This window comes from Nymphaea colorata, chromosome 5 (assembly GCF_008831285.2).
Source record: "Nymphaea colorata isolate Beijing-Zhang1983 chromosome 5, ASM883128v2, whole genome shotgun sequence".
Classification (NCBI taxonomy): Eukaryota; Viridiplantae; Streptophyta; class Magnoliopsida; order Nymphaeales; family Nymphaeaceae; genus Nymphaea; species Nymphaea colorata.
Genome location: NC_045142.1, coordinates 25,380,919 through 25,408,631, shown reverse-complemented (window position 1 = coordinate 25,408,631; position 27,713 = coordinate 25,380,919). Strand labels below are relative to the sequence as shown.

Below are 27,713 nucleotides of genomic sequence, written 5' to 3'. Positions count from 1 at the left end.
ATATGGCGGATAATTAGCTAACACCTCTCTCTCTCTCTCTCTCTCTCGCAACATAAGTAGAAGAGGTTCAGATGACAGCCAGCCCACCCCTTCGACTCTTGTTTTCTATTTCTTTACCGACCAGGCTTGTATGCGGCCGGTCGGAACGGCATCCAAACAGGTTGTTCTTCACACCTCTTTCCAACCCGTTCCGCCATTATCGTCTTGCCAGACATTTCTTACGGATTTTTCTTCACTGCCTTCAGCGCCTGCCCACGACTCAGCTTCAAACCGCCAGCCATTTCCTCGGTCTGCCAGTCGATGACTTCCCTGCTTTTCTTCAAGTCGTTCTTCTCCAAGCACAGGCGATCGAGACTGAGACGGGGAATCTACCTACACACACGGGGTAAGTCTACAAGCCCGTGTTTATGAGGTGCTAGTTAAGTGTGTGGCCAAGTTGCATCCGATCGTTCTTTATGACCTTATAATATTTCTTAAGTTGGTTGTTTTTTCCTTAGACCAAGGTTTTTATGTTACAAAGCATGCGTCTCTAACCTTTAAATATTTACAAGTACTATATGTTACTGATCTTTCTAATTCAATACATCCTATCACAAAGAAAGGACAAGGTCACTTGGTGACCCCATACTAACCATTGGTGCCATTCGACAATCTATCATGTGAATTAAAATCTAGAGAGAGAGAGAGAAGGAGGAGAGGGGGGAATGACAGCCACAACCTCCCATCACTTGAGTCACTTAATGCAACAAAACTCTCCATGCCGTCAGGAGGATAGCATTAGCGGCCACGGAAATCAGATCTGAGGTGAGACACCTTAGTCGCTCTGTAGGCCAAACCAGCTGCACTAGGTCAAAATTTATTTCTAAGGAATCACAATCACGTGCCGTAGATCCAATAACAACGTTACATTTTCTTCTTCTATAATTGTTACCGTAGTGCATGAACGTGAATCTTCCGTATGGTCATACTGGGGAATCATTTTCCGCATTCTTTCCTTAACATTGCTTGTTTTTCAGGGCCTTGAGGAGAATGGAGATATGGCCTCGGATCTTCCATTCTTCTTCAAAAAACTTCTTACATGACCGGACAGCCCCTAATGTCGGTACAGAAAAAGTTACGACCTTGACAAAGACATTAGTTGTTTTGAGGTTGGCACAGATATCAGCCCAAACAAAAACCCCTTTAGTCAGATTTAGTCATGCAACCCATCCCCATAAATTGAACCAAAACTGCAAACAATAAGAAAGATAACAAGATAATAGTAGCATAAGACAATTCAAGAGGTTTTCACTAATAGGCAGCTGGTCAGTATTTCAATCTTTGTCATGGCCACTCACACCTACTTCAGGTGACAGGTTGTCCTAAAATTTGCTTAGGGTACAGGATACCTGTCAACTAAAGTCTCTCAATCTCACAGTTGGGTAACGCCCACAATAGCCAAACAGGTGATGCCTTCTATGAAGCAGGTCAAGGAATTAAAGTCCAAAGAGCGTCTTAAAGTCTCGACGAACACAGTTGCAGCAGGTGAAACCAGCACAGCACTTGAAAAAAGGTCTCCCTACTGGTACAGAGGAAAAACCGCCAGGCACAAAGCGATGTCAGCATCTCCTTGTAGAAGATGTCCCGCTAACTAACTTCGTTTCTTCATTTTCCGTGCAAAATTTCAATCCCAATCCCCCTTCGCTTTTCACAACTCATTATTACTCATCACATTTCTACAGACCCAATGGAAATTCGGCATCTGAAATGGTCAAGGGTCGAGACCAACATGAGTTGCCTACTCACCTTCCCTGCAGGGCCCAATAGAGAGTTGGACCCAATTGGAATTCAAACACAGGACTGAAGGAATACACGCCTGATCTAACAATCTTGTGGAGAGCCTTCAGGCTCATTACAGTTTTTGCCGGGCTATAAGATTCGCGTAGCAAACAATTTTTCGTGGATCTTCTAACTAGCGCCTGTCCTTTGTATATCAAAAATGAAAAGGAGCAGGACAAGAGACATTTCATAATTAGAACAGAACATTGTATAATTTTACATAATACTTTTCACAAAGAGAATAAATAACTACAATCCTATGCATTAATGTTACATGGTGTGATTAAACTACCAAGAAAAATGTGACTATCATCTGTACTGACGTCGTAGTCCGGCGTATACAGCTTCGACAAGCAGTGGATGTGCATCCTCCACGAGCACGTTGCTGTCTAATTTTTCAATATGTGGCCAAATCTAGTAAACAATGAATACAACAACAATGTCAAGATTTGAGACTGACCTCGCTCAGAAATAAAATGGGAAAAAGAAAGAAAAGGTCCCATAAAGGCAAGTGCTCACAAGCCACACAGAAGCTACATTATGCTCTTAGCAAAACAAACAGATACATGTAAAACTCGTACTAGAGCAAAAAGACAATTTACCTCTTCAGCATACTGCATCGTAAAGGACTTTGCATAGCCCAAAACACAGCGTTGCCATTGCTCAGCCTCTCCCACATCATAGCCATTACTTATACCATTGAGATTCAAATTGCTGTGGATGGAAAATGTCTAAGAATTAAGAAACACATTGACATTTATTCCAAACAAAGCCTTAAACAATGTAAACAAACCGTGGCCTCGGTTGTCCCTTCTGATGATTGTTTGCATCCACTGCAGAAGGTTCCTCAGAATCAACCGCCATTGCATCATCATTCTCGTTTTTGGGAAGGTCTTGGTCATCGCCAGAAAATTTTGGCATACGCTTCACAAGCACATCATGAAAACTTCTATATAATTCAATGAAGAATGCCTACATCATTTAATTTTGTTCATATGTCAAATGCAGTCAAATACATCAAATAAAAGAAATTGAACATGAAAATGATAAATTCAAGTTCCAAAGAATACCAAGGATAGGACAAGCGCTTCAGACTCCTTACTTTTTACATAGACTGAAAATACCCACCTCATTCTCCAAATATGCTCGTGCAAATAGAGCTTGTTTGGCTTCCAGGGACTCCTGAACTGCAACTTCTTCTTCCTTTGCTTTGTCAGCATACAATTTCAACCGTTTCAATCTCCCTGGTGTCTCTGCTTGCACAGGTTCCCCATTTACAACCTCAAGCCTTGATTCAGCACTCTCAAGCTCACCTACAGCCTTTGAAGCTGCATCCTTAGTGGACAGCACACTTTTCTCCAACACAGCGATCTCTTTCCTAAGATCAGAGATACGATTGCATGTTTTGCTGATTGCATTCCTCAGTATCTATTTAAAACAATAAAACAGTACCTCATATATTAGCACAGTGCATACACGTCTATCATCAAGGGTCCACATTGTCCTAGTACTTTTCTGTATGAAGATGCATGCACACACAGGGACATATGCCCACAGACATCTATGAACAGCAACAAAGAGCTTGTCCGAGCCCAAGGGGGCATGGACCATGTGTCGAAACTGATCCTTCACCTGGGTAAGGAAAGGAACACATGGTTTTACACTTGACTGAGCCATGAAGCCTCTAGACACCGGTTGCGGCTTCCACGTGTAAAACGGGAGAAAAAAGCTCCTCCCAATTCTGCAGCCCTCACAAATATGGAAAGAATACACAATGGAAAGGCATTTGAAGTAAAAAAAAAAAAATCCAATTTCCTCATGCTATGTAGAAACAAAAATAAATCTGCTCCTATTATCCAATCTCAACCATTAACATACATTATGCTTGCAACATTCTTCAAATATCAAAAGAGAATTTTCTAATATTTGTGATTGAAATATGACAAAAGAGAAGATTAAAAAAAAAGCCTGAAACACAGCCATCTTTATACATGCTTTAACGAATTATACAAATGCATAACCCTACATATTTATGTCTGCATCCTTCAAAAAAAAAACAAATAATATGAGTACAGGAATTGTGCCAAGTTCATATTTCAGTTAAGTGACTGCTCTACTTGGATGCAAATGGCAGCATATTTGAAAATCACATTGATATCAATGCCATCTTAATGTTCAAAAGGGTGAATAATTTGACAACCTCGTTGAGAATAAATATTGTTCATGAAGCACTCGAATATGGTGATCCTATGCCTGTCAATATTAAATCATTGACGAGACAAACTTCATCCATTTCAGATCCCTAGTCTTGCAAAATGGCCACAAAAGCACAGACTAATATTTTCCCATGGATTTCACATAAGATCTAAAAGAAGCATGAACAGACATGAGTCACACGACAGGTGGTTTTGAAGGAAACATGCAGACATGGTCACATGACAGTTTCCCGTGACTTCACAGCCGCATAAAGAAATGAAAAATGGAAAACAATTTTTCCAGTGAACATGAAAAACTTGAAGACTCAAAGCATCAAAACAACGAGAATAAACAAACAAAAGTCACCACTATAAAAAGTATACAATTGCATACCTCCCATGGCCGATCTGAAGTATGGAATTGCTGAATATTAGCAGGAGAAAAAACCCAAGTAACAATTGCTAAGTTAGACAAAAGTCTATAACCCATCATGCGATCAATGGTGATGGATGTCATTTGAGCACTATTTTTCCAAAACGCACTGATTTCTTCTATCAATAAAATCTGTTGATCCTGATCTGCGGCTAATCTTGCAATGACTTGACCATATCGCTCCAACACAGTGATTAAATGTGTGAAACTTTTTGCCCCGATATCAAGAAGAGTCTGGACAACCACCTCAATAGCTACTTTTGGGCCGCATGTTGGTATTACATGCTCCTCGATCCATGAAATTAGTTCACGAGCTGTCTTTCTTCCCTTCACCATACTTTTCAGTTCAGCTGATAAAGCAAGTTCTGCTGTGCTCTCCTTATCATCTCCGGAGTATTTGAAAAGGGGCCCACCCACAGGCGGAAGCAGCTCCTCTAATCCTGGGGCATTCTCTATACTCTACAAAGAACAGAAATAATTCAAAGATAGTGAAGTCTTGAGTACTCGCTACTGCTCTTCACGATGCAGAGGAAGAAATCCATGCACAGATGATGAACAAGAATCTTAGCATAGTAAAGATTGCATCCATATTACCAAGACAGGCTAAAAGTTACCATATCGACAAATACAAGGAGTCACCCTGAAGGCCTGAAGCAGGAGAAACAGAGAAAGGTAGTACCTTTTTTTTTTCAAGGAAAGACCAAATGAAGGTATATACCTGTTTGATCTTGTCCCAATATGACAATCGGACCTCTCTTTCCAATACTTCCTGCACAAAAACTCGTTGGGGCGCCCACTTTGGAAGTTCCAAGACATGAGACCATTCTTCCCATGGCCAAATACATTGGAAGTTAGACCTGGATCACATCATCATCTATTATTTTAGGAAAAGCTTCCGTATTCATATTTAAACGTATCCACCAGCAACAAATTTTAGATAAGTAATAGCCATTGAGTTTCTTGTGGTTTAGCAAGAACAAAACACAGCAATCAGAAGCTTAAGAAAGAACTTCAGAGTTCAGATGTGCACAGTGATGGATTCAATCTGATGTCCCATAGTATTAATGAAGCAAAAAAAAGAGAAAACCTTATTTTGGTAATTTATGAATGAAGCAATCTATCATTTCCAATCATGTCAGCGAGCAGGTCAACGGCTTCACAGTAGTTAACTAGCGAGGCACATGGAAGTCAAGTACCGTGTTTTGAATAATAATGGTAGAAAACCGGAATAGGCAACAGAGCAGTTCCGTGAAACTCGGGAAGCCATAGCCCATAGGAAGCAAAAGTAGCCAAACTATTTATGCATTCATACTCCTGTTGCAATGGGACTTTTGAAACCTGGCCATCCAAAAATGGGCTGCGTACGACCACCTCGGGGCAGGAGGGTATTATTTTTTTTCTAGCCCAATGAGACCACTCCTAATGCAGCTGTGTTCTCTTGGAGAATTTCTCTGTCCCCCTCCACCAAAAAAACTTGCATGGAGAAATTTGACCATGTTGCACAGCATGTCATATGTTCAAATTGGAGGTCCAGAATAGCTATCCAAAACAAGAAAGTTGGTAAACATTTTAGGAACATCGTTTTTAAACACTCATTCAGAAAATTAGACAATTTTTTTTTTTAAAAAAGTCATTCAACAAAGATATCAAATGCAAAAAAAGTGAAATGATTTATAACAAAAAGGGTAGATAATTTTTTTATAACTAAAAGGGTATATAATTTGCCTCCAACTATCAACATTGGAAGTTGCTAAGGCTTAGACATTTTTAAATCATGCAGATGCAGTAAATAGTGAGACCAACAACAATCAAAGCAACTCTTACAAGTGATGTGAAAACCACAGGATGAGCCGATTGCGACATTCCATATCCATATCTCCAATCTTCTCAAAGAGGGAGCGTACAGCTCCAGCAACAACTGCAGGGAATGCTCCTGGAAGGGCCTTGAAACAAGCCAAAATTTATAAGAATACAAGGCCTTACAATAATGAGAATAAAGAGAAGACCTTACAATAAGATAGACCAGAATCAGTTCTGAACATCATGCCTTAAGCAGTATTGAAAACCATATCTCAGAATTCATCAAACATCAATTAATGACAAGATATTAATAAAAAAGCAGGATGACTGTACAGGCTTAGGTAGAGCAGCAGATATGTGGTACATAGAGGGCATGTGTTCCTTGTGTTTTGTCTGAGAAACAAGAACCTGTCTGCAAACACAAAATCTACAATAACCCGAAACCCAGTCATGTTTTGGTAGTTTGATTACATTTCTGCCTGCAATGTTCAAAGAAAACAAGTTTCTATTGTTCTACTAGAAAGTTTTTACCAAATCTAAAGAGAAATAAGTTTACCAAATAGAAACTTTCCCATGTAAGCACCCAGTTAAATGATAAGATGTAAGTTCACTGAATGATATTATGTTCTAACAAAGTTGTCTCAAAAGCATAATTACCAACAACAATTTCTCTTGGGCCAGAATGCTCAACACATATATAGATGCTTGCATGCAAGAACGTGATGTTGGAACTCAGTTCGCATAGATGTTCAAAAATAACTAAAAAGTCAAAAATAACAAATTGCCTCCAACTTTACCTTGCAAAGATCAATTATAACCAACGTATAGTACATTGGTCTGAATGGTGGATGTGGAAGCAATAAGATCTGCATAAAAATCACATTTTCAATAACATGGTCACCAGATGTACATACTACATAGTACAAACATGATGAAGCACAGCAATAACAATTAGACTCTGACCTCCATTAAAGGTTGAATGGAAGGGGACCAAATGTTTTGAGTAAGACTTCCAAATACATACACAGAAGACCAAAACCTCAACCAAAGCACAAAATGCTCACGAATATATCCCAAAAAGGTAAAATTAAAAGTATATAAAGATCAGAGATATGCACTTTATGGTCAAAATCCTAATTGATCCACTGACTACTTCGACTCATCAGATAGTAGGCTGTTAACCAACGTATTTTGTCAAACCAGCGACTAGTTGCTCCAACTAGGCCACTAACCAGACTAGCCATCAGCCAGCACATTAATTCCTTAACTCAATGATACACAAGAAGAAAGTTAAAAATCAATATAAGCAAAAACAGACAAAGACTTGGTCCAGGTTTCCATGCAAAATTCATTAGTAAAATGGAATAAGATCATTTGTTAGATACTAGCATCCATTGCACACGTTGTTTTGTATCCACTCAGTCCTATCAGATATCCCCCAAAAGTAAGAAGTCCACGGTGGCAAGGGTGATCAACTTGAAGACAAGTGTAATTATAAGAGTTGGGCTGATTACCTGGGAGAACAATGCCTCAGCAATCACATACTCATATCGAAACGGTACAGGCAGCCCAACCATGTATGCAGCACATTCCTTGCGGCTAGCTTTGTGACAATGTTTCAGTACACGGGAAAAAAACATTAGAAGATTAAACACAACGACTACCAAAATAAAATGGCAACACAAGGGCAAAAGGAATACAAAATTAACAATTAGGATCATCTTAAGCTTGAAAGAAGATGCCAACACAACAGTTGAGCATCTTTGCATATACAAATGATATGCAAAAAAAAAAAAAAAGAGCATAAACTTTTCTGATTCTCCAAGCGGTGTTTGAAGGCTCTTAAAATACAGTAGTTGTGAACTCCCCCCACCTTGTATTAAGAATTTAAGAAGGAACCTTATGTGCTATTTCATGTATGCATTGGAGAACACGCATCTACAAATAGTAGACATGTGGATACATGAAGATGAACATTCACATGCATATATCAACACTGGACAGACCTCCTTATGTCTAAAATGGGCATCTACTATACAAGGTAAAATACAGGAAGAACCTAATTAGTTCAACCACTACAGGGAGAAATTCTATGTGCATACTCCGTGATAGTCCTGATAACAACTCAATAGAACCTTCTAAAGTGATCCTCATTCATTTAATGATGCAAATAAGACGACAACACTCCAAGCAACATTGTCAAATCACAAGACATCAATCCCAAACAAGTGAATTGGAAATAACTTCGAATATCCACCCCCAACCATGCCCAAAGAACAAAATAAGGTGCTCGTAACAAAAACACTCATTTCCAATTTCCGATTTACAGATTGCAGAACTGTTTCCACAATCAAATAGTATTCATTCCCAAACAAGTCAATGTAGGACAACTGCAGAAGAGAAGGGCATAATAGAAACAATAAGGACCCACGCTGTTAATGATATAGGCTACTTGAGCAAAATAAATCTAAACTGATGCACATAATATTAGTAAAAGAGAGCTAAACTACTACACTATAATAGCATGGCTTCACAGAAGAATCTACAGATGTGAAAAATTAAGCTCAACTAACCATCCATTGAAAAACAGCAGCACATCCAACAAATACTCTTCCACAACAAACCGATCAATAGGCTGCATGTTCTGCAACGATCAAGCAAGAAAAGTATCATTTTTACAGCAGACAGGCAAAAAAAAACATAAACATCATGGTCACCCTGGAAAAAACTGAGTCCCAAGAAAAGGGAAAAGACTAACAACGCTACCACAACCAAAAACACATCGGAACACATATGATCATAACACATACATCCTAACAAATTCACAACTAAAATGGGAAAACCATGATGACCCATAAATAGGGGAAAGAAACCTACCATATGGTTGCCATTACATATGAACTTCAGTTCCCGCTTCACTTTCATTAGTATTACATAGTGATGGAGTTTATATGCATAGACATTCTACATTGTTTAATAAGGAGCTTCTTTTGCTGACTATCCAAAGTGTGCTTGACCTAAAACGGCCAAAAAAAAAAAACTTGGAAGTTTCACTTCAAGTATGTTCCCTAAAAGAAATGGAATTACCACCTTGCTTTTAAGAACCCTATTCAGAGAACATGGCACCTCATTAACTATTCCGCACATTAGAACCGTTTCACCTTTGTTGTCATTGCATTCATAGGTTTTAGAGTTTGCTGCTCTCTGCCAGCAGGTGACATGCAGAAGGTTTCCTAATCTGAACCAAATTCATCATGCATGGACACAGTCACTAACTGATTCTAGCATGTAGTTATCGAGATAAGGTCATGCTTTGAGAACTGTAACACCTTTTCTGAAAGCAAATGATTGCCACATACAACCTTAGTTGTCAGAATTGTGAGTTGAACTCAGGCCAGCCAAAGCCTTAAGAAGTCGAGACAGGACTAGTCAGTTTGATACAGTCCAAGTCTTGGTTAAATAATATTAATAAGGAGGGATATCGATACACACACACACACACATATATATATAAAGCTAAATGCACTAAAATAAAACTATCAGGGAGAAAAACTTAATCAAGTTTTAATTGATGATTAAAAACATAGTTTATTCAAAAAAGCACACCTAAGTGACTAGTTGGACCAAGTCAATGAACTATGGGCCCAACTAGTTCACACCACGTGACTAGTCGGCTAAGTAGCACCTACGATGTAAGCAACTAATCAGAACGACTAGTCCCCAGCTTGACAATTAAGTAGACAGCTACCATCTCGTTCCTTCACCGTAGAACAGAAGAAAACTATGCATATGAGATTCTGAATCTGTCAAACACAGGATTCAAGTTAGTTTTGGGCAGTGTTGTACTATACGTACGATACGGGGCCAATACGTACGATACGATACGTATCCTTTATAAAATAAGATACGATACACGCCTCGTATCTTTTCGAGTTTTTTTATAAAAACCCGGCCCTTCTTTATTTTTAACCTAGGGATTGTGCCGCCGTGGAGGGAAATTATCGATTTTCAGAATGAAATCATCGATTAAACCATGGATTTGTGCGTGGGTGGCTGATTCTCTTGGGAGGAAAGAGGTTTTTTTTAAATCGTGAAGATGAAAATGAAGAAGAAGATGGAGATGAGGATGAGAATGAATATGATAAAAATTATGAATGAGAATCGAGAGTGCTTTCATTTTATATGTATTGACATTGAACATTTTCACAATTTCATTATCATCTTGTGACGTAATACATAACATCTAAAACTTGTTTTTTGATGTGGTATCTCATAGACTTATGGACCTTATGACTTATAAATCCATGTGTTTTTTTATGAAGAACATATTATTCTTGTTTTTTACTGATTTTTTTATTTTTTTTCCTATTTTTTCTGATTTATTTAAAAAAACGATATGGTTAACGATACGTTACGATATTTTACGATACAACGTATCTTAAAGCCAAACCGATACAGCTTATGATACGTTTTTTACAACAATGGTTTTGGGATGAGTTATAGGTTGACAAGTATACAAATACCATCTTGTGCCCTAGTTAAAGCCCTTCCGGTGTAAGATCAGAGCAAACTACAACCAGGTCGGGACCAGTCACAGCATTCAAGTTAGTTTTGGGATGAGTTGTTACAAGAACCGCCAAATCTTTCTGAACAGCTAAAATCCAAAGTTCCTATGAAAATTCCCTTATAAGAATTGTGATAGCAACATTGGCTAGATCATAAGTTTTACCGTTTGAGTCAATCATCAACTGTAAAATCTCAAATTCATGGTTTGACACTTACATTCTTGCACACTTTTGCATCAAGCAATGAATTTGGTTTCAAGAAACATCAGAACAGAACAAAATGACAATATCCGGCCGTTGAACTTGCAATCATGAACTAACATGTCAAAAACATGGACCAGGAAGCCACTCTACAATTATCTAGTAGAATACTTAAATTTTCAATGAAAAAGAAAAAGCAATGTTATAAAAAGTGTAGCATAATGCATATCGGTCGGGCCGACCTATACACCGCATTGTAATGTATCGTAAACATAGTGTAGCGTATCATAACATTAATTTTTAAATTTTAAAAAATATTAAAAAATCAGAGAAAATATAAAAAATAATAAAAAATCCGAAAAAATAAACAAAAAAATCAAAAATCAAGAAAAATGTATTCAAATACAAAAAAGATAATCATACATAAGGAACATTCATGTGTATCAACAACAAATTCAAAAATAAGAAATCAGAGATTCAAAATAACATAATAAGCATCCATCACAATTTTAAACTTGAAAATTTTATAGAATCTTAGGGCTTAGAGTCTTAGGACTTAGATTACACCACAATTTCATATGTTCAAAACATATAGTTATCATCTTTCACGATCCAACGATAATATCTCCCAAATCTATGAATCCTTCAGTTATTTTTGATGAAAATGAGCAAAATCTCTCCCTCCCACGTCTCTTGGAGTCTTTAAACACAAGAAGAGAGAGAGGGAGTATTTAAACATTAAAACATAACGAATTTTGTGTTTTTCCCTGTATCGTATGATACGGGCGATATGCTTACGATACACGAGTGTCTCGTGCATCGTAAGCGTACTGTATAGGTTTTCTAAACCTATACGATACGTATAGTACGATACACATGTGTCTTGTATGATATGGATAACATTAAGAAAAAGTACAAATTGTTAATGAAAGATGACATATACATGCAAAAAAGAGCACAGTTACACCTAGAATGCTGCTAGTCAAGAGTCAAGAGACACTTTGCTTCACATAACAATGAAACCAATTACAGTACAAAATATGCTACTCCATTAAAATTTAAAATATACATGGAAAAAATAATTTCTCGGTATACTGACCATCAAGACATCAATCCAAGCTTAAGAATAGATAGTTATTATGAGGCGTAAGATAGAAGGAAGAAAATAGAATGACAGTACCTCCTCAGCTTTGCTTGCAGGAAAGATATTAAGTCTACCAAGCCTTCGAGGATAGTTCATCTCAGCTTCATATTTCTGTTTACCACTTGTGACCCCAGAAAGTGATGGTGGAAGAACAGGCTGTTCTGGGCAACTTATAGGACCAAAGTCGTGTGATTTTCCAGCAACCAGACGTGCTTCAAATGAAAGATGTGGTCTGGGGACTACAAACAAAAATCACGTATGAGAATATTGAAAACTTATGCCAAATAAACATATATGGATTGCCAATAGCAGCTTATCTGTAAACACAAAGGGAAAACAACAAGGAACTACCAGACTTCATCTAAAGCTAACAAAAAATTGCAACACTGAATGACATTTGTCATCAATTAGGCCAGTACCATCACACAAGATAAATACCCAGGAAAAACCAATAAGTTGAGAATTTTATGAAGGCAGAAAATACAAAAAAAAGAGAGTATAAGCATTCCACAATTATAATAATATTTCTTAGTTAGATTAGTTACAGAAGGGCAAAACCAGCATATCAATATGAGCGTGCATAAGACTCAATCAGCCACAATAAATCAACACTTGGCCCTCCCACCAGGTTTTCATGCCCGTCGCGTACTCATTTAAGAAACTTTAACTGAAAGGGAATGTAACACATATCCCGTCGCCATAGGTTATGTACTTATATGTATTGTTATTAGGGTGTACTTGTATGTATATTATTATGTACTATTTGTTTTTTTATTATGTTACGTTTTCCTTTAAGTACAGATGGATTAAAGCCTTCTTGCGGATTTACAGTCCTTCTAGAGATTATATTTAGTTTTCTCTTCTTTTTTGGTTTCTTGTATTAGTCAACATTTAATGAGTAATGCTAAACTTCTTCTATTGTTTTTGCATATTCAATGAAGTCAACATTTTTTTTTATTGTTTAAGTTGATTATGCTTGTTATATTACTACTCTCCACATTTCAAATATTAGTAGTAATAGTTAATCAAAATAACTTGACATATTAGCATAACTAAAAAAATTTTAAAAAATGGTTGCCTTTTTTGCCTAGGCTCACCTAGGCCCCCTAGGCGCTAGGCGCGCTGCCTGGCACCTAGACAGTGCCTGGGCGCCTTGACAACATAGTCTAGAAGATTTGCTACATTTCAACATTCAAGTCAGGCCTTCTTTTATATCCAAGATAGAGGTTTGCTGCCCTAACTGGGCTGGAACAGCCACTGGGGTAGACTACAAATTTCAACAGTCCCAACTATTTCAATTTAGCCAAAATTTCAGCAATACAAGATCCTGAGAGACCCTAAGCTATCAATGCACTAAATGAGCTAGAGAAATATGCAACTTCACAGACTGTCAAGTTTACACTTAGAAATGAGGATTACAAGTTCATTTATTCAAAATGGGATCCTTTTTCTCCTATATGAAATCATTGAACAATGCATTCTCACAGACTATAACACAATAGAACACCATAAATAGACAAAAAATTAATAATAAATGCGGAGTTATGAGAAAACCCACATACCACTATCGACTTTCCATCCATTATTGGAGAGACTTTGAATGCGATCCCACAAGTCCTCTAAAAAATCCTAAGGAAAAATTAGCAAATAAAAAAAATGGTGTATCAAGTGTGACATCCCAATTTGATCAAATGACATCAAGGACCTACGGCATTAAAAATGGGCATTATCCTAAGATTTTGCTGCTTTAGAAACCCATTAAACTTACAAGGTAGCACACAAACGAGAGATGGATTCATGCCACAAGCAGTTCTACTTGTCTGTCCACTGAAACTCCTTAAGAATTACAACATAACTCACTACATGCTGTACATGCATTACATATTAAAATAATTGTACTGAAAACAAACACAACCTACTGACATTAGCAGCGCTGCACGGAAAATACCAATTAAATTATCTAGAATGTGATTTTTCATAACTTTGAAAATGGAAAAAAATATCAAGTAGATCCAGTCCTTTCTTGGAAACAAAAGACTGTTTTGAAATTTCAGAATAACTTGAAAAAAACTACTTTTTCACAAAGCTTCTACATAGAACATAATAAGTCCAATAAAATTGCTTTCAAGAAAGCTTATGTGTAGAAGCTATCCAAATGGAAATCTTGATCATATCAAATTAAGCCTTCAACCTCCAATTCTTCAAAGTTCCAATACCCATCAAAGTCTACAAGAAAAAGCCTTCGATGAATGGGTGTACGTACACACACACACACACACACATACACACACACACACACACACACATATATATATATATATCCATTAACCAGTTTTTGTAAAGAAAACCAAATAGAAGTCTACACTGATTTTCCCTTTTTTTAACATACTTTTGCCACTAATTTTATTCATGCTTCTGAATTTGGAACCCTTTTAATCACACTTTCAATGGATCTGCCAATTCACCTAATACATCCTGCCATCACCCCACAAGACACTGTTTAACCTTTTTAAGTTCTTCGGATATGTTGTAGCATATCGAACACAGCAATCATAAAGGTCCTATAGCATGTTCCCACCATTAAACAGTGCAGTAAGACATTTTTGTGCTTGCTAGAACAACTTGATGTGTACAGACACAGAGCATAAATCATACATGTGAGAACATGTAAAAGCACTGACAGGAAAGAACAAACAGTCAAAAAAATGCACTGCTAGAACAAATTCAATTAAACTTTCCTATTAAATTTTGCTTGAAAAGTAGGAAAAATTTCATGCCATTCACAAAGGTTCCTATAAATGTTCCTACATGACCAAAGAGATAATTATAGTTATCCTCAGCCACATAATTTCCATCAATATATAACGTTGGATTGGTATCAACAGGAACAGAGAAACAGTCCAAAAAAATCACTTACTACATACATCAAATTTTCCAATTGAATTTCTTTGCTTAAAAAGTAAGAAAAGTTTTATAGCATTGACAATAGTCAAATGACCAATGATGGTTACACTTATTTTTAACTCCACTACTTCAATCTAATCTATGACTGACCAATGACAATGTGAGACAGAAATACTTAGGAAACCAATTGGAGATGAAATACATTTCTAACACAACTCAGAAGCTGCTTTAGCAGATCACATTTTCAAAACTCAGGAGCTCCGGACAGCACGTGGTTGCTTGTACAAATTTAATATATACTTAAGTGTATATGTACCTTTTCATGAAAATCCGCTGCATTTCCATCATTCAAGGAGAAAGCAGAAAACTCAGCATCATAAGCATGTCTTCTGATATTAAAGTATGATTGAATGCCTGCCATAACTCTCTCAATCTCTTCAGGGGCTTGCTGCAAGCACAAATAGCTTCGGCATGAAAGAGAACATAAAGCAATACTCCTTCCCTTAACTAGGCAACCCTAACCATATGCAGAAGCTAGGAAATAAAAAGAACATCATCTCAGATACTCTTCAAAGCAACCATCAAGATATTTTCTTCAACAACAACAGAAGCAGCAGAACTTCTAAATAACAAAATTAAGTAAACTGCACCAATTTTCCATGAAGACATCACAGCATCCACTAGCTCTAAGTTGTAGCGTCTCACTCAATGGCAGAAAATCCACATAAACAAATTGATTTTCACACAGTACCCAATATTTCTTCCATCAACAGAGTAAGAGAAAACCAGAAAAACCTAAAACCTATAACATTGTCAATATGACAGCAGCGAGAATGTAAAGCAATCAGTAGAAGTACTTCAGTTACACTCTGTCTATCAAGTCATTTATTCAAATATTTTTCCCATATTGAGGGATGCATTCAATGGGAAGCAATACAGCAGCGTATATGATTAACAGGTTCTACCATCTAACATGGATCCCCACCTGAGTATTTCCCAAAAAGAAAATAAATGAAAAAGGAAATCTATGCCTCAGTAGTATAAAAGTTGGCCACATGCTTACTTCCCAAAATTAAAAAAACAAATACTTCTACTACAATCATATTACTTTTAATATGCCTCTAAAGCAGGCTTTATTTTTAAGGTTTTAATCCAACAAATCTAAGAAAAGAAATATTCAACAAAACAAAGATATAGGTGATATACCTCAGCCAACTCCGCACCCCCCCATGGGAGGCATGACAAAATACACATAATATAAAAGTCAGCACGTGCTTGCCAATAAGGATTGCCTTTCTCCTCATCAACGGTTGTAGCTGCAGATGAAAGTAGTGTGTCCAAAATCTCAACTACAGCACCTGGCTGAAGAACACTGTTGCACATCTGCACACAATACGCAGTTAGACCACACCTATAAAGGACAAAAAAATAAACACAATTTATAAAACCAACATATGGACAGAAGCACAAAGAACAGGCAAAAAGTTAGGTTCTGAGAACCCATATATACTATATGGTAAACATCCACCAAAAGCAGGTCTCTTCCTATGAAACCCCTGATGCCCAATACATCCTAAAATATTTCACGCATGGGGAATGGCCCCCCTACCTAGTTTTTACAGACACAGTATAGGGCCCTGGTCATGACAAGGCAATGAGTGGGTGAAGAAATTATAAGCATGAAAACGATGCCATGGTTGCTGTAGTTTTTAAATGACAATGTCAACGAGAAAGCAGATTGCACGTTCAACACTGCTATGACATGAGCACATAGGATAAGCATTGCATCAGAAAAACCAAAATATGTATGTATCTCTTCTTATACCATTACATGGATCTGGTGGCCATTCCATCATGTGTGGCCCGTTACCAAGCCATTTTCAAGACCAACTAAGTTATCCCTTGTCCAAAAATAAAATTTCAAGTTGGTGTCACAGACTGTATTTGAAATTTCTTCATCTAAAAGGGAGGGGGGGAATGCAGGTCTAAGATCAATCCATTATAAGCATTATCCTCATAAAATTGTTAAAAATATGCTGCCAACACCCCCCCCCCCCAACCCAATGGGAATATGGAAAAGGAACCAAAAAAGATCAACTCCAAACACAAAACTAAGTCACATGGGTACTTCAATAAGGTTCCCGTACGGCCGTACCCATGTTTCCATACAGGCACAGCAAAACAGAAACTTGGACACACTTATTTACTTTTTGAAATGAAATTCATCCAAAATACTTACTTTTACTTGATTGAGCTGGTCTCTGACTCAGTTTTCATTATGTTTCTGAAAGTTATTGATCATTGGCATGCACTGTTTCTATTTGGATACTTATATATTTAAATGTTTCTTTCATTTTAAAATCTTTGTGGTATTTTACATATATACAGCACAAAATTACCTCCCTAGACAGTTAATCCAATTTCAAGCATAAATTTCCGGCAAGAAACATTTTATGAATACATAATCTCTCATCCTTCTCAGATGCAACAGTCTGTAAGTCACTTCCAAGGCAAATGCTTGGTTGTTCTTAATAGCATAGCATTTTGGAAAACACAATCTTCTTCATCTTGGTATTTTACAAAACATCGTGATCACTTACTCTTTTTGTTTTTCTTTATTTTCCCACCTTTTCCCTTTGTTCTCTTTTTTTTTTTGAAGAAGAAGAAGAAGAAAATTTGTGATATTTCTGCCCATGCTTCAAACTAAGTTTTGTCATCAAGCTCAATTTAGGCATTCCTGCTGTTACATTCTTATAAACTATGAAAGAGACGGTTCAAAAAATTAAGTACCAATAGGATCACAGCAAAATCAAATTAAATTTACAAAAGAAAGAATGGAATAACTTATATGAGTTCTGTTGTCAATATAGTTAAATAAAAATAAGCATTTCGACACCAGCAGCACATGATCACACAAGACAGTTGGTCTTTTTCCAAAAAAAAACTGGATATTTGTGACAACAACATGACTTGTAACTAGTCAAATATCTTACCAGCACAATCAGAAATCGCATCAGAATGCGAACTTTGTTGCAGTCACCAACATCTAAGGCCTCCTGAAATTCGAAACAAAGTGAATATTAGCAGCTACACAGCAAAAAGTTGTAAGAAGATGGCACCTCGTAACAATTTACAGAAAGAATCATGCAGGGAAAAACCAGTCTCATTTTCCAAAGTGTTCAAAGTAATTAAATTGGAAACAGGGGCAACAATTTAATACAGAGTAAGATAGGAACCCAAAGTCATCTACTATGAAACAACTAAAATTACAAGAAATATACATTCCGAGATGTCTATGTACCAAAAAACAAATTTTTGAAAAACAAACGGGGAATGTTACCATCTAGGCATGTGTATATACTTTATGTTTCCCTAAACTCCTTCAAAGACCAGTCAGAATATGTATACCTCAAAATAAACTCATTAAAGCCCCAGCATACTTTCTTAGACCACAATAACCACACCTACATCCCAGAATGATCCAGGATTACTACCTTTTTGCACTATAAACTCCTTCAAAGACCAGTGAGAATATGTATATCTCAAAATAAACTCATTGAGGCCCCAGGATATTTTCTTAGACCAAAATAACCAGACCTACATCCCAGAATGATCCAGGATTACTACCTTTTTGCACTATACTTTCAAAGGGAGCCTGCCCAACTTGAGATATGCTGATTTGTTGGTATGTCAACATAAGATACTTAAGCTTGACATAATTTTTGAATAGTTATTCTCATAATTTGTCAATAGTTATTCTCTCTTTTTGGCATTCATTGATTTGATATTTGTGAGATGCATAGCCACAAATTTCATTAATGGGTTTTAAATGGCAACATTTTTCACAAGTATTTTTGGCAAACCTGAAAATCTTAGAAGATCTTGGAAAAAATCAGCAATTTTTAAAATATATATATATAAATTAAGAAAAAGTAAAATAAATGAAAAACAACAGCAAAATATAAAAACAACTTGATAAAATGATAAAAGTGATGTTTTGGTAATGGATAAAATGAAGATAAATATAATTTAACTTTAGTATCAAACTTTAGAGCCAAAATAATGTAAAGACAATGGGGAACAAACACGATCAAAATGCAAAACAATGTGAACCATTCATTTTGGAGTTGTTTCGAAAAAAACAGGAAAAGGACAGGTGTTGTTGTTTTTAACATTTTTATTCGGTTTTTTTGAACAATGATGTAGTAATGATAGAAATGAAGATAATAATTTAACTTTTCAAAAAAATACAAGTTTTGGTGGCTACAGTGAGATGTTACTAAACAGTTTCCAATTGTGGCCCTCAGAATGGCTGATGCATCTCTCTAGATAAACAGTTTCATGTCATTGTCAACCAAAGACATCAGAATCAAGAGAAACAAAAATTTTTGATTAAGTTAAACCTTGTCTGTGAGAGAGAAACGCCAAATCCAACTAGTACTAATTGTCATAAATTACTGTGTCAATATAAAGAACGTGTATCTGAATCATTAACAACATCAAAGAACAAAAGCTCATTCCCTCCAAAAGGAAGGGACCTCAAAAGTGAAAACAGTTATTTGGAAGGATGCATCAAGATGTATCAGTTTGACAGTTTGCTAATATGGTTTTCAAGCTTATGTAATCAAACTCGAGCTTTAAAAGCTTATAAGATCATTTTCTCGATCAATGACAAGCTTCAGCCTTCAAATGATTATATACAAGAAAATGTAAGAAATTACAGAAATGAAACTTATCCTAATGTGAATTGGGCAGGGTGGATTCATAGAAAAAGAAGCAGCACTAAGAAAAGCAAATAATGCCAAGGTGTGACATATTTGCTACTTATATTATCTTGGAAGGAGCTATAGTACAACAAAAATACAGTTACAAAAATAAAAAATAGTAGCTGTACCTCTCAATAGATGAAGGATTGTGTTCTCTTAAAATACTAATACTTAACAAGAGGCAGTATCTTATATTAACCCAAACCTTTTTAGAAACTGTAAATATTATATGCACCTTAAGGTTGGCATATCAACTCACTTGGAAATTTCCTTGTAACTGTTGAACAACCTTCTCAACAAATTCTTCATTTTCCAGATTCAACAAGCCCACCTTCAGCAAAGGCCAGTGCAAATAGAAAGTAAGCCTCAACATGATGAGAAATCGTGCATTTCATGGAGGTCAAAAAAACAAAAAATTAGTGTTACCTGCTTAGTAAACTTAAATGTAATACTCATGCACTTTCCAAGAAAATATCAACATAAGTCACAGTTCTTAAGCAAGTTGAACTACAGTTTGCCCAATGATAAAATATGCAAAATGATATATCTTTGTCAGGAAAGAAACACCAAATGACCAAATAGTTTTGTGGTAGAAGGCATGATCAAAACACATGCATAATCACCAAAGAAAGTAAGTCAACATCATATGATATTTTCAGATTCTAGATGGACCAAACATCATATGCATGCATCAATCTACACAAGAGAGGTACTCTTGCACAAATAACACCAATCTGGCACATGCGTCAATGTGATCTTCCAGAAAGGACAGTCACAAGCCACAGTTTATATTGCCTTTCTACAAGGACTTCTATTCATTCAAAAAGGAAAAACTAAATTAAGCTTCACACAAAATATGAGAACAAGTCCAACATCAAGCTGCTTTCAAAGTATGAGAAGCATAGGATACCAAAAAGTTGACAATGTTAATAGCCAACAATGAATGGTCGATGACTTGATGCATACCATCTGCACTCAATGCATTATAGTATCAAGATATTGGCTTCCTCCATAATCCATATTCACAGGATTCTGACAAAATGTAAAGCATCATGATACACTGCAAATTTCTTCATAGTAAACACAAATCAGAAAATGCATGGAAATCCACGCAAATACACATGCCACATGCATATGTGTGTGCACACACATACAAAACAAAAGAAATTTGTAAACGATCTCAAGTTTGATTTTTCATAATTAACTGCCTAAACTTAAAAATTTTAAAAGAAGCCTGAGGTGGAAAATTCGAGCATGGGTTCAATTAAACAATCTCTCCACTTAAACTAATTTATCAAGCATTTCATGATGAAGATATGTTTCAGAAAATAATGACATGACATATGCTATGTTGTCAAATCCGATAGGCCTGGGCGACATGCTGCTCCTAGTGCCTAGTGCATTTAGGAGACATTTAACTAATTATGACAGTATGTATTACATACAATCAATATTATATAATTCATATTGTATAACATATCAGATTGTCATGTGTAACTTAATATACATGTTAAAATGTGCGGAGAGTAACTATTATATATATATATATATATATATAATTAACTATTAAGTTACATAATATGACTCATAGTGATATATAACAACAACGCTTAACAGTCAATATTATATGATTTATATTATACTTGTGCATTGAAGAAAAAATGTAAAGTTTTATAGCATTGAAGATTCAAGAAACTGCAAATGTACAATAAGTTCCTAGACTCAAATGCTCGCGCACTTCGAACCATAAATCTCCATAAATCGTAACAGAAAAAAAGCCTAGTGATCTGAATATAGTGAAACATAATTAAAATACAGATATAAACACAATATTACATAACCATATCGATGAAATATGAAACAGAAATCGTACGACAAATTAGCAGTTAGCTGAAAGTCCGAAACAGAAACAAGAATTCAGACTTCTAAATTTTACAAAATATAATGAAGCATAATTAGATTATAGATATACACAGGATATTACATAATCAGATCAAAGAAATATGAGACAGAAATCATATGACAACTTAGCAGTTAGCTGAAAATCTGAAATAGAAATGACATATATATATATATATGTATATATATAAACAGAATATTACAAATTCATATCTATAAAATATGAAACATAAAACATATGACATCTTAGCAGTTAGATGCAATGTTATTCGTATCGTACGATACGGACGCGTATCGTACGATACGCCTACGATACAAGATACGGTCGTGTATTGTAGGCGTATCGCCTGTATCGTGCGATACGGGGCTCGTATCGCACGATACGGCCGATACACCCCCGTATCGTACGATACAGGGAAATTTAAAAAAAAAGGACCCCGACGTCCCCTTTTTTGCGTCTTCTTGTGTATACGTCTCTCTCTCTCTTTTCTTGGTTCTAAACACTTCAAGAGACGTGAGAGGGAGAGATTTTCCTCATTTGCATCAAGTTTTGCCCGTGAGATAGCTTTCTTTCTCGTAGAGGGCATGGTGGGAAGCTTGGAGAAAGAGGGCTTTTTGGTTTCTAACACCAAGAAGGTAAGAAATGTGTGAATTTTGATGTAATCGAATACTCTTCGGCTGCTTAGTATGTTATTTTGCTTTTTGAATGTCAGATTTCTTATTTTGGAATGTGTTGTTCATATTCATACTTCATAGTTCATACTTCATATACATGAATGATGAATGTTCCTTTAAATACATTTTTCTTGAATTTTTCTGATTTTTGCTTGTTTTTTCGGATTTTTTAGAATTTTTCTATTTTCTCTGTATTTTTTATAATTTTTTAATTTTTTTTACAAATTAAAAAATTAATTTTACGATACGTTATGATACATTTACGATTATGTTACGATACAGCGTATAGGTCGGCCCGACCGATACACTATACGACACGCCAGTGATAACATTGGTTAGATGAGTATCTCTTCGACTTCTATGGACTAGACACAGGCATGGTTAGCCCCATATAAGCATGACTAGCATGAGCCTAGATGTATACCCACCTTAGATCGCCTATGTGCTGAACTTAGGCAATAAAAGTGGAGTTGTGCCTAGCTGTCGTCTAGGCAACGCGTTAACAACACAGGTGACAGGACATTTGTATGTTTATAATGATTAGTTACCAACATCAAAACATCAAGATAGCAAGCCAGTTGGAAACAAAACCCTGACTGCAGTTCAGATCTTAACCATTATACTATGGCATGTCAATTGACAAGTAAGATGTGTGCAATCTACCAGAAAAGAAACAAGAAAATCGTAACTTGAAGCTTACCAAGGTTCCATATAAAGGAATTTTGTGTGGCAGCTGTTCAGCACATTGCAACAGAAACTGCAAGGCATAAAGAGAAAAAACATTCATCAACAACACATAATTTGAACAAATGGATTAATTCACAAAGTTAGAAATTTAAAGTGCAAGGCAGAACCCACAGAAAGGCCTAGACAGGGCCTACACAGACCTGATCAATAAAAAGAAAGAGGAAAAAGAGAAAGAAGAAGGAAGAAAAAGAGGAATAAAGGGCAAGGTCGTGGGCATTAAAAACTACCCACCTCTATACACACATCAGAGAATGGATAAAACAAAAAGAAATTAAATATTGAATTGATATTTAGAAACTAAATATTGAATTAGGCGCCAAAGCGACTATTAACCAATGTTATCTGTGTCGTACGATACGGACGTGTATCGTACGATACGTATCGTCTGTATCAAGATGAACGATACAGTACGCCATAAATTTGCGATACGCGTGAGTATCGCACGTGTATCGCACATATCGTGCGATACGGGCGATACACCCCCGTATCGTACGATACTGGAGAAAACATAAAATTCCTTATTTTTTAAAAGTTTAAACACTCCTCCCTCTCTCTCTCTTGTATTTAAAGACTCCAATAGACATAGGAGGGAGAAATTTTGCCTATTTTCATAAAAATTAACCGAGGATTCATCAATTTGGGAGATATCATCGTTGAATCATGAAAGATGATGACTGTAGGTTTGAACTTACAAAATTGTGATGTAATCTAAGTCCCAAAACTCCAAGTCTTAAGACTCTAAGTCCTAAAATTTTATAAAATTTTCAAGTTTAAAATTGTTATGGATGCTTATTGTGTTAATTTGAATATTTGATTTCTTATTTTTGAATGTGTTGTTGATAGTATACACATGAATGTTCCTTATGTGTGATGATCTTTTTCATATTTGAATACATTTTTTATTTTTCTTGATTTCTGATTTTTTGTTCATTTTTTCAGATTTTTAAGGATTTTTGTCTTTTTTTCTGATTTTTAAATATTTTTTAAAATTAAAAAATTAATTTTACAATACGTTACACTACATAACGTTTACGATACGTTACGATATGGCGTATAGGTCAGCCCGACCGATACGCGATACGCTACGCCTTTTATAACATTGCTATTAACTACCAAATGCCAAGAGCAATTTGCACAAGTCCTCAAAAATGCTCCAATATCAATTTTCAACAAATGCTATAATATCCATTTATACCTGCACCAACTAGCATCATTGGCACTTGGGGAAGTGAATCATGTTTTACCCCATGAGGGTGGATAAAGTGACTGGCTCTTCATGCTTCTCACTCCAACTCAACATTGGCCTTGCCCAATCATTTGGTAGCATCCTCACCAAGGAACATTCATGTTCAACAATATTTTGCTTTGACAATCTAACCAACTAGTTGCTGGTTTCACAACGCAGGTCCCCTGGCCCTAACTGATTCAATCACCTAGACAGACGAATGATCAGGATTCTGCCTGAAAAGATTACATCACTGTGCTTAAAATTCATGTGATACTATGTTGTTAAAAAATATTACGTGGAGCCTAGGCAATGAATACATCCTAGAGCATACGGTTGCCTATGCTGGACTAGGCACTTTTAAGTGGTACTCAAATATAAATATATATATATATATATATATATATATATATATAAACCTATAAAATGCAATGACCCCCCCCCCAAAAAAAAAAAAAAGGTAAAGCAACAAAATGCAATAGTGGTTGTTTGTTAAAGTGAAAATGAAGCTAAAGTGATTCTCAATGCAAAACTTATAATATAACAATAAAATAGTTAAAACGCATGATAAAACAAATGCATTAAACATTTCATAACATGAAAATAAACAAGTTAAAAGTTTGAACAATCCACATAAATGAAGTTGAACAATCAAAATTTACAATTTATATAGCATAAAATAACAAAGTTGCAACTTACATAATATCAATATTTTCCAATGCTATAGACCCTTGAAGATCTTACCATTTCCTAAATACCAACTGCTAATTTTCTAATTCTAATTTTAAAATTAAATTCCTAAAATAGAATCTAAGATTGCCAAATTTAATTTTAAAATAAAAGGCAAGGTAAATCATCTATGGTTATAGCTTTCATGTTGATATTGTTGGCCATAAAACTATCTTTTATTATAATTCTAATAAACAATAAAATGTAGTAAGAAGATAACACATATATATCTGCAAATCAGATTTAAAAATCTAAAATAATAGTAATACACACTGATTCAAAGTACAGTAATATATGAATTGAAAATGTAATTGAAATTTTTAACGCATAATAATATGCCACAACAAAAAAAAGTGCACAGATCCAAAAGAAGAAAAATGAAATAAATTTGTCTCAAAAGAAGAAATTTAAAAAAAAAATTAGGTCTTCCAAAGAAAAAGTCTTACTGTCTTAGGCTATGGGGCACCCTCAAGTCCTCAACAATGTTGCAAGCATTTTCAAGTGCAAGTCGCGGTAAGAACAATTAGCCAAGGCCGGGGAGTGCACGAGCCTTTGAAAACATAGATATGATGATCTAAAATATCAGTAAGATTCTGGGAAAGTCATTTTATATTTGTGATACGAGAATTTATCTTGCATTTGTGATATGACAGATAACACACATCTAAATTTTTGGATTAAAACCCATGCCATTTCAGTGACAAAGAGTTATTCCATCAGTTGAAACACTATGGATCAATCCATAAGTAAGCTCCTCGGGAAATGAAAAGATGATGATCATGTGATCAAGTACAATATCAGCATCTGTTTTTTCTATTTCATTATCATGCAGTCGTTTCTATCTTCCACTTTGCATGTTAAGGGTTATTCCATCTGCTGAGATACTAAGGATAAACCTATAAATAAGCTCCTCAGGAAAAGGAAGGATAATGATCATGTGATTGAGTACAATATTAGCATCTGTTTTTCTGTTGCATTATCGTGCACCTGTTTCTATCTTCTACTGTTCATGTTACCCATTTATTGCAATTATTAGATCTGTCTCTTTGTTCTAAAGAACCAATATCTTGCTGATGTTTTCCATGGAAATTCAAAATTTTACTCAAACCTTCCGTAAAACAAGACTTACAATATGCTTCATAAGAGACACTCAAATACTTAATTCAACAAGGAATGGAAGAGAAACTGTAATTGCAAAACACAATGAGCAAAGACAATCCACCTCCAACATGATATCCAAGTAGAAGCCAGTATTTCATCGCTCTTCCTAACACCAAATGAAGACATGTACAGGCATGTGCTGCCCCATTGAGCAGAATGTAACTTGTGATGACCACTTATACAATACCACTATAAGTCAAGTAGAAATAACTTTCCAAAAAACTTGGCTAAAGACACAGGACCCAGAAGACAAGAATGTACCGATAAGATATCGTCCTCAGAATGCTCTAGCTCCTGAGATAGAACAGTATAACACGTTTCCTGCCACAGCATTCACCAGCATAAGTCATAAATGTAAGTAAGAGGACTAAAGGAATATAACTCTCCGGTTAGCCTGAACTAATAACAGTGATAAACGGAAAACAATAGTCTTAGTGTTTTAAAAAAAAAAAAAGTGACAACAACGACATCGGTCGCGAGGCAAAACCATACATAAAGCAGGGAAACCAATATTTTGCGATGTTTGTTCTTTTTTCTTTGAACAGCAGAAACTAAGGAATATCGAGAGCATTGCCAAAGAAAGTAACACCCTTCAATTAAACACAATTTCTTCGTCATCACCGGCAAAACCCGTGGTGAAAAATGTAATCTAGCCACCTTAAACAATTCAGTTCACACAACTGTAAACCACCAGAATCTCCAACAAACAATACCTAATATGCTTCTAATTCACTTCAAATGAATTCCACCGACGCCTTTCAACTTATTCCAACCAGAGATGAAACTTCCTGAAGTCCTAAACACATAATAAACAAGCACTGTAACACTCTATTTCCACTCTGTACACATAGTCCGATTGCTTCCCAAACCCATCCCACAATTGCATGCACCATGAAACTGAAGGAGTCCCTGCATCCAGGGACATGATACTGACGCTTAGCTCCATCCCAAACAATTCCAGCAATGTGTTCAGAAACGAAAACGAACACCAGAGTTTATATATCCACGTTTTCACAAAACTTCCCAAATTCCAAGAAGCTTCGTGCACACGCCGAGTGCATTCGTGCAATGGGATCAGTACTAGGGTTTACTAAGTCCATCAAGGGCAATCAATCTCGACATAGGAAATGACGAACAAAACCAGCGAAGGGCGACGTCAGAGATACAGATGAAGAGAAAACTCACAATGTGTTCCTCGAAATCGGGGCTCCCGTGGTACTCGGGGGATTTGTCGCCGATCCTGATAAGTAAACCTCTCCAACTACTCATGGCGCCGGCACTCCGCGACCTCGGAAGGATCCAAAACAAGTGTAGCGACCTGGGAGGGGTAGAGATGAGCAAATGGACGGACGCAGAGAGGCCCGAGAGCGAGGAAGGAGCAGAGGCGACTCGCGGGAGGGTTTAGGGTTTGAGACGAGGAGACAGTTGGGCGGGCAATTCGTTCCTCCCGA

General features: G+C 36.1%; 1 protein-coding gene across 1 annotated transcript; it reads right to left on the bottom strand.

Annotated features, from left to right (window-relative positions):
* Positions 1–1,979: 1,979 nt before the first annotated feature.
* On the bottom strand, positions 1,980–27,713 carry LOC116254428 (nuclear cap-binding protein subunit 1). The gene is made up of 19 exons (XM_031629811.2): positions 27,448–27,713; positions 26,524–26,583; positions 23,101–23,157; positions 20,086–20,157; positions 18,054–18,116; positions 16,267–16,443; positions 15,377–15,508; positions 13,719–13,785; positions 12,193–12,395; positions 8,820–8,890; positions 7,761–7,845; positions 7,044–7,112; positions 6,271–6,389; positions 5,165–5,303; positions 4,408–4,905; positions 2,947–3,246; positions 2,612–2,790; positions 2,421–2,532; positions 1,980–2,232 (listed from the first exon to the last, which is right to left on the bottom strand). The coding sequence occupies exons 1-19, from the start codon at positions 27,529–27,531 to the stop codon at positions 2,128–2,130; spliced, it is 2,592 nt and encodes an 863-aa protein (XP_031485671.1). The 5' UTR covers positions 27,532–27,713; the 3' UTR covers positions 1,980–2,127.

Bases quoted from the DNA above. Each gene is read 5' to 3' on its own strand.
- LOC116254428 (XM_031629811.2), bottom strand. From the start codon at position 27,531: ATGAGTAGTTGGAGAGGTTTACTTATCAGGATCGGCGACAAATCCCCC. The intron at 13,786-15,376 runs GTACATATACAC...ATTTTTCCTTAG, and splicing joins CAGCGGATTTTCATGAAAAG to GATTTTTTAGAGGACTTGTG. The intron at 4,906-5,164 runs GTATATACCTTC...TGTTCTTTGTAG, and splicing joins ATTGGGACAAGATCAAACAG to AGTATAGAGAATGCCCCAGG.